The 8,516-nt window shown below is 43.1% G+C and overlaps 1 protein-coding gene across 1 annotated transcript; it reads left to right on the forward strand.

Moving 5' to 3' along the window:
- Positions 1-472: 472 nt before the first annotated feature.
- LOC134437568 (thiol S-methyltransferase TMT1A-like) lies at positions 473-7,388 on the forward strand. The gene is made up of 3 exons (XM_063187056.1): positions 473-982; positions 3,193-3,278; positions 6,510-7,388. Exons 1-3 carry the CDS (start codon positions 491-493, stop codon positions 6,661-6,663), a joined length of 732 nt encoding a protein of 243 aa, XP_063043126.1. The 5' UTR covers positions 473-490; the 3' UTR covers positions 6,664-7,388.
- The last annotated feature ends 1,128 nt before the right edge of the window (positions 7,389-8,516 follow it).

Below are 8,516 nucleotides of genomic sequence, written 5' to 3' on the forward strand. Positions count from 1 at the left end.
CACGCGCCAACCAGCGCATTCAGCGGAGCGCCTTTTACAGGCTCGGGCTCCCAACGACCACAACGGCAACCGAAGTGGCCTGAACAAACAAATCTGCTGCTGCTCGCAGTAGCTGGCGTGAAGCCTTTTGAAAGAAGCTCACATACACCCGAATTGGTGCGCATCCGCTCAGCTGACGGCCATCAATTAGGGGACAGAGTAGCGCGCTTAAAGGCGCAAGCACTCAACATGCTACACTGACAACAGCATTATATTTCAATATCTCGCAAAAGCTCAATTGTAAAGTCTTGTTCTCATTTGCAAACTGGATGGTGAATGAAGATAAGTCCCCCAAAAATTGTTTTGGCTAGTCTGACAGCAGGGAAACTTATTTTTTTTCTCCACGGAGGAGGGGCTAGGAGGCGGGGTGAGGCCACAAGCCCAAGTGAAGGACGCACCCCAGATGTTATACTACCTCCATGGGTAGGCTCATCTCTAGTAGGTGGACAAGATGTGGTTTATGCACCTGTGCACGCTTGTGCTTAAAATCTTAACATTGCCACTTCAGCTTGGGGAACTGCTGGGTCTGTATACACTATACAAGCGCGTATTTCCGTATATGTGGTACAATATCACTTTCAACTATAACCTTGAAATGAAGGAACACAAACGGGAACTCTTTAGGTCTCTAGAGAAATTCCGCTTATCAAATGGCGAACTGCGTATTATTGAGATCGGTTGTGGCAGTGGGGCTAACTTTGAGCACTACCCGGCGGGCTGTAAGATAGTCTGCACAGATCCCAACCCGCACTTCCAGAAGTATCTGCAGAAGAACATGACGAAAAATGACCACCTTGTTTACGACAAGTTTGTGGTGGCGACTGGAGAGGATCTGCGTGGGGTACCAAAGGAATCGGTAGACGTGGTGGTTGTCACTTTGGTCCTGTGCTCAGTCGGCGATATCAGGCTTGTACTTCAAGAGGCGAAACGAGTCCTTCGGCCAGTAAGTAGAACTAGATATAAACCTCTCCAAGCCCGTTATTTTTCTGGCTAGATGTGGTGCACGTGGCTCCATGGTGGATTCAAATTCTGATCTACATGTGATGGATATCCACAGGTGGGTGCGATATTACGCACGTTTACGCGCTCGTGGATGTGTGCAGATGTGTCACGAGACCATCACTAAAATAGACCACTCGACTATTTTGTAAAGATGAAACATGCAGGAGATGAAATCCTGCTTAAACCTTGATCAAAGATTTTCGTTCCCAGTGGTTCAATCAACCCTAGGCAGATAGCCTCAATTTTAAGAGAATCCAACCTAGGTCTAATTATTAACCCGTTGCGTCAAACTTTTCCGAAATAGCCCATGATGGCATCTAAAAAAACAACCGTTGACCGGTGTATATGCCTACTGTCTCTGTTTAAACCTATGGCGAACACTGCGAAATAAAACACCTGACCGACATGAGTGCACGGAATTTACGCGTTCATGAAATAATAGGCTTACAGGCTACAAGGAGAGAGAGGATAGGTCTAGCAGACCAGTGCGCACCCGCGATAAAGCCACGGCTGGGGCAAAGTCTGTAAGTTTTTTTTAAAGGAGGTGGACAACTATTCCTAACCTATTATTTATCATTTGCGTGTTTTACGCAGTAACATGCCCGCCTTTCGCCTAATGTTCGCTCAATATTACGCACTAGCAGACTGCACGCACTGCGCCGTAGCTCTTAGGCCTACTACAAATTGCACTGTCAGGCTATCAGAATTTAGATGCGACAGTCTAAACTCAGTCAAGAACTGTTCTACTTCGATCACTGATTTTACAAGCGTGTGGTGCGCAATTTGAACGAAATCATAAAAAAAATATGTAATGGTATCAGAAAACGGCATTTTCTCAATAATTTTACTTTGTATTCACTGCACAGTTGTTCTACCATACAGTGTGTAGTCACAACATCATAGGCCTACTGTGTCAAAATTGTGTATACTGTACACACACCATGATGAACAACTAAATGGTCATTAGAGGGGGGGCACAGACATGCATAGAATGATTTGATAGTGCCACTATAGCTGACACCTCCTGTTGCTGTAAATGTGCAACACCACCCTTGCAACATTATAGTACAAATTTCTACTGTATGTAAGGTTAGGTAGCTGTAGCCTCATGGTTAGGGAGTCTTTGTTGGAATCAGTAGGTTGTCTGTTCATATCCATGCTATCCAATGGAAAAAGTGTACTTTAAAAAGGCACCTAAGCACAGAGCACACACTGGTGCAGGGACAGTAACCAATATCAAATACAACACCAGCAGGCACCTTACATCACAGTAACTTTTAGGATGATATTTGATGAACGTTGGGATATTTCAAATGATATGTATATGCACTCACGTCCCAATTAGCTGGCCAGGATGTCAGAAATGAATGAACAAACAACTCGTCTTTGGGTACTGACAAGTCAAGGGTAGTGTGAATAATACAACTGCATGTTGAAATTGGCCGGAATTAACCTTAAAGTATTAACCATACTTGGAAAAGCCTTTACCACCCTCCAAGTGAACTTTAGCCCAGCACAAACAGCAGAGACTGAGAGGGATAGAGAGATACACATTTGGCCTATCAGATTCTAGCAATATAGGCCCTGTTTACAAGTATATATTTTTTGGAAAAAAACACCCGTTTGTACAGTATTTTCTTAAAAAGCGAGTTCTCTAAAATGCAACGGTCACAATGGTAACTGTTTTTTTTTGCCACATGCCTACTAAACGGGATCAAAATTTGTAAATAGATACAAAATGTCTTTTTTTAAATAAATGTATCCGCATATGTGTAAGCAAGGCCTTAGTAGGCTGGGTAGTTTCCCTTATCTTCACCTGTTGGCCAGAATAAACACAGATGTGTACAGGAGCAAAGAGTACCAGAGTGCCTGATTACTGTAGGCCTACTGGAGATTTGGGTCCCCAATTTTATTGAGGTGTGTACGTGTGTAGGCTGTGTACGTGTTTTTGTGTACGCGCGCGCGCGTGTGTGTGTGTGTACGTCTGTGTGTGTGTACGTCTGTGTGTATAAACATGCGTGTGCGCGTGCGCAAATGCTCTACTGATAATGTGATGGCACATTATGTACAATGTGTGTGCACTGTTACCTAAATCTTGTTTTTTTTTGTTTTTTTTAATTGACGTGTGCATGTGTGTTTTGCTTGTTCCAGGGTGGTGGCTTCTTCTTCATGGAACACGTGTCTGCAGACCCATCCACCTGGACCTTCTTTTTCCAGCATGTTATGCAGCCACTCTGGTACGCTTTTCTTTTAAAAAAAATATAGGCCCCCCTATATTGTTCAGCCTTTTTTTGCTGCTATTTTGACAGTGGTAGGGAAGAGATGACAGGAAATAAGGAAGGGAGCGAGAGAGAGAGATGGGGCAAGGGTTTGGGGCATAACCCCGGCTATGAGTGAAACCTGGATCCCAATAGGCATGTAAGGGGGTCGTAGCTCTGGTATATCTGGTATAACTGTCATTCAGCATCACAACTCTCCAACTTCTTACCACATGCACTAACCCCATCCATTTCAACGCTTTTCATTCTACCACAAGATTTCTGACTTGGTGCTGGCCAGGTTTTACCATGCCCTTGTACTAATATCATACAGGGTGTCTGAGAATACTAAATTCAGCCTGGAGTGAAAGCAACTTTTGTAATCTCAACCCAGTAGACCAAACCCAGATGGATCATGTAGGGAAATGAGATTTGAGTTGGAGTTTACAGGTGTCAAGGCCAGATTAGAAGAGGCACTGGCACAGTTAGGGTACAGGGTATTCATTGACTATAGCTTCCAACTGCTTCACGCAGGTCGACGCTTCAGTGTTCCACTAGCTCTCAAAAACAGATATAAGAAGTCCTTCATCCCCTCAAGTGTAGCCCTACTCAAAAAAGATGAACAATGACCAGCTTCAACATCCATGTATTGTTCTGTCAAGTCTTGTCTAATGTCTGTGAGAATGAGCCACACCAAAGATAATTTTATGTTTCATGTGTTACAGACAATAAAGCTTTATCTTATCTTATCTTATCTTATCTTAGCTCAGATTTTAACACCATAATTCCCCAAGTTGAAACATCTAGGACTCTCACCATCCACCTACTCCTGGATCAAAAACTTTCTTGTCAATCGTCCCCAACAGGTGAAACTAGGTCATCATCTCTCATCCATCCGCACCCTCAGCAGCGGCTTGCCCCACGTTTTACACGTTTGACTGCAGCCCCATCCACCCAGAGAACATCATTGTTAAATTCGCAGATGACACAACAGTGGTGGGGTTGATAACCAAGGGGAAAGAGGAGGCCTACAGGGATGAGGTTCTGAAACTTGGGGAGTGGTGTGCATCCAACAACCCGACCCTGAACTTCTTCCAGACATAGGAACTCGTCCTGGATCTCCGGCGAAACAGAGATGCTCCTGCCCCTCTTTACATCAGCGGTGAATGTGAGGAGCGAGTGGACTCATTTAAATTCCTAGGACTACACATCTCTGCTGATCTCTCCTGGTCAATAAACACCTCAGTTTTTTTTTTTTTTTAAAGGCCCAGCAGCGATTGCAGTTCCTGAGAGGACTAAAGAAAGAGCATCTATCTCAAGCTTGCTGGTGACCTTTTACCGTTCCACCATAGAGAGCCTGCTTACCTACTCTCTCTGGTGTCAGTGTGGCACTCAAGCTGTGCTGAAGCTGACAGGAAGAGACTGTAGACTGTGTAGAGGGTGACCAAAATGGCGCAAAAAATCATAGGCTGTCCCCTGCCTCCCATAGCCACAATTTACAACTACCACTGCCTAGTAGAGCCAGGAGTATAATTTAACCCTTTGAGGAGTAAGGAATTTCTAGAGGTTCTTCTAGAATTTTACTGGAACACTCTACAGCTCCTATAGACGTCTGTGTTAAAAATCTCGCAAAGACATTATGACATCATAATGAGAACTCAAAATTTGGGCAAAATTCTAATCACATATTTGTGATGGTACCCCTCGCAACCTGGCTTCCATCTCCTCGCACTCTTGCCCTCTGGCAGGCGCAACGAGTCATTACCAGCCAGAACCAATAGAATGAAAAACAACTTCTTTCCCAAAATCTGTCACTACACTGAACGCACACTTGCTGGACTGTGTTCATCTATAAAGGACTGTGCACCTTGTAGGGACGCTCAAATCTCATTGCACTTCGTATAATGACAATACGTAGAAGGCTTTCTATTTCTATTCAATTGTCTATTTCTATTTGTTACAGCACCTGGAGCTCTGTGGAGTTAGGTGCCTTGCTCAAGGGCACTTCAGCCATGGATAAGGATGTTTGTGGCTGTGTCTCAAATCACGCACATGTGCACTTCGGGCACTTTGGGCACTGTTTTGCAGTGCTTAGGGCGCTCACGCTGAAAATTTCAGTTGAGCTAGTGCACTGAAAGTGCCAGGATGATCCCCTAACAATGGCGGAAAAATGCAGTGCTTGAATGATGGACACTGCACGCACTAAACGGCGGCCATATTGACAATGACACAGAGGAAATGTGGCATTCAGTTCAGTAGAAGAGTTTGGTCGACAGTCTCCTAATTCTGTAAGGAATTTGGATTGGACAACAACCTTTTCATGCCAGTAGATAACTGATATTTTGGCGAGCTAATGCCATGCTCAGCCGTTACTTCCGTAGAGGGCACAGTGCATAGTGCTCAAATTTTTCCACGACACTATGCACTTAAGACCTCAGTGCACTGTGTGCACTGTGCACTGACTGTCAGTGCACTGACACAAGTGCATGATTTGAGACATAGCCAGAGACTACTTTCAATACCTCTCATTCCATCCTGGGTGTTAGGGTTAAAATCTGCAGAATAGTCAATGACGGACTTTCCAAGAACGGTTTAGTAATTATAATCGTCTCGACTAAACCTACTTCGTGTCTGCACTTATTCTTCTGCATATTTCCTGTGCAGTTTGTATCTGCAAGTGATGTATGCTATGATTATGTATTTGATTGTAAGTCACTTTGTATAAAAGCATCTGCCTTTTATTGTAATGTGTAGGCCAGGGATGTCAAACTCAGGCCCAGGGGCCAAATGTGGCCCGCGAAGCCATTTTAATCGGCCTGCAAGATCAATTCAAATTTCTATTACAGTTGGCCCACATAACGTGACTTGGATATGAAATTGGCTGTGTCATGGGATGTGCAGACACATTTGAACTAACAAATATGATGGGAAAAAGTGTGTGTGAAATTTAATTATGAATATGAAGTGCATGTACACACAATTTTTGTCCATTTTTAAAAATAAATGTTGAGTTCGGCCCGCGACTTCGTTTCAGATTTTGATTTTGGCCCTCGGTCAATTTGAGTTTGACACCCCTGGTGTAGGCAGTCTGTTGGACCAGCCGTAGGTAGGTAGGCGTCATCTATCCATAGGTCATTGATGTGCTCCTACCACCAAAAAGCAGTCAATGACCCCCATATAAAGACTGACCTTGTGTTCTTGTGTTGTCAGGTACTACTTCGGAGATGGCTGTGAGACCACTCGTACCACGTGGGAATATATCGAGAATGCAGGATTTAACCAGCTGAACCTGCGTCACATACAGGCTCCTGTCACCGTGTCCAGGCTCATCAAGCCCCATATTGTAGGCTACGCCATTAAATAACTGCATCACACACACACACACACACACACATACACACACACACACACACACACACACACACAGTCAGTCAAAACATCTGCACAGTCCTGCTCACCACCTAAACCTACCGTGCGCTTCAACTTTCTGGTGTTCTAACTTACTTCCAAGCTCGTCCAGCGATGCTTTTTCAGCACCACTTTGCTTTTTCATTTGTATTTATGAGTTGTGATGGCTTCCTCTATTTTAATGTATTTTCTGTTGTCCGGGTGGCTTTGTTACTATTCGGCGAATAGAATCTACGACATGGTTGTCACAACGGATTATGTAGTGTTTACTCCAAATCATCATTATTAGGAATTTAAAAGCTCAATTTACTTTGCATCTGGAACTTGGCGGCCTACATTTGAGGCTCTTTGCTGTTGTAATTACGGACAGATTGCTGTTGATCATCATCGAACTCAGCAACCTCACTGCCAACATGTCTTGCACTCGAGCTATTTTTCTTAAAATTGAACGGAGGAAATGGCATTTCATTGAATGGCAATGACATTTCAGATACAACATTCATTCTTGACAAAAAGGGACAAAATACTGAAAAATACTAACTGAATCCAGTAGGTCTGTTGAAATGCAACACCAGCAATGGGCTGTGTCCCGCATCATGGTTTCACTCTGTGTTGAAATTGTGGTGCCATATTGAATGCCATTTTTGATCAATAAAGTGTACATTTTTTTGATAATGCATAAATGTTTTGCCTCCAGATTGTTTTTGCGATGTCTAGTATGTCTCATAAGTGAGTACACCCCTCACATTTTGTCAGATTTGTAAGTATATCTTTTCATAAGACAACATTTAAAGAAATTTTACTCAAATTTCATATAAACAAATTTGCTTCAGATGGTGTCAAGCATGTGTGGTGGTAAACAAGTGAGTTTTACAAAAAAGCGTATCACCTCGATAGTCAAGCATAGTAGTTGGACTGACTTGGTTTGGGGATTAATGGATTGGAAATCTGAATTACACCTAAAAGAAACATGCATGTCAACATGCACTGTGACTACTGAAGCAAATCATGAAACTCTCCATAGGATTTAATTCAGATCTCACACCAATCTATTTAAGCCAGGTGCAGACTCAAAATGTAAAAGTTCAATGTAAAAAAGGTTGAAACACACACCGATTACCTCCCTTTTCATTTTGAGATGATTCGGGTGAACACGGCCCCTTCTCTACTGGATTTTAATCTGGGGTGTACTCACTTTTGTGGGTGCATGTTCAAGCAGTAATGGCTGTATTTTGATTTTTTTTGTAAATGAACAACAGATTTAAGCGGTAATATCTGTTGTTAACAGGTCACTAATCATTGTGTCAACGTGGAATTTCTTAAATGTTGTCTTATGAAAAGATATACTTACAAATCTGCACAAATGTGAGGGATGTACACACTTATGAGACATACTGTACTTATAACACAGTATGCCAGAATATTATGCTGATTTGTTTTACATGTCAAACTTACCCACAGATGGTTTTACGAGGCATTTGCCCACTGTAGGGCCCCATCAAATCTACTCTCTGGGTGCATTCCAATATGCGACCTTGCGTCCTCCACTTGGCTTGTGGCCTTGCGTTTTGCTGATGCCCCGCCTCTGTGGAGAAAACAATTAAGTTTCCCCGCTGTCAGCCTAGCCAAAAAAAAAATTGGGGGACTAGTCTTCATTTACCATCCTGTTTGAAAATGAGAAAATGACTTTACAATTGAGCTTTTGCGAGATATTGAAATATAATGCTGTTGTCAGTGATGTCATCACAACGTATTACTTCCTGGTACGAGGCCACAAGCACAAGTGGAGGACGCAAGGTCGCATATTGG

This window comes from Engraulis encrasicolus, chromosome 21 (genome assembly GCF_034702125.1).
Source record: "Engraulis encrasicolus isolate BLACKSEA-1 chromosome 21, IST_EnEncr_1.0, whole genome shotgun sequence".
NCBI lineage: Eukaryota > Metazoa > Chordata > Actinopteri > Clupeiformes > Engraulidae > Engraulis > Engraulis encrasicolus.

What these genes read in the sequence shown, in the direction of transcription:
- LOC134437568 (XM_063187056.1), top strand. Translation starts at nt 491, where the DNA reads ATGTGGTTTATGCACCTGTGCACGCTTGTGCTTAAAATCTTAACATTG. An exon ending in CGAAACGAGTCCTTCGGCCA is followed by an intron (nt 983 to 3,192) that starts GTAAGTAGAACT and finishes TGCTTGTTCCAG; the next exon opens with GGTGGTGGCTTCTTCTTCAT. An exon ending in CATGTTATGCAGCCACTCTG is followed by an intron (nt 3,279 to 6,509) that starts GTACGCTTTTCT and finishes TTGTGTTGTCAG; the next exon opens with GTACTACTTCGGAGATGGCT.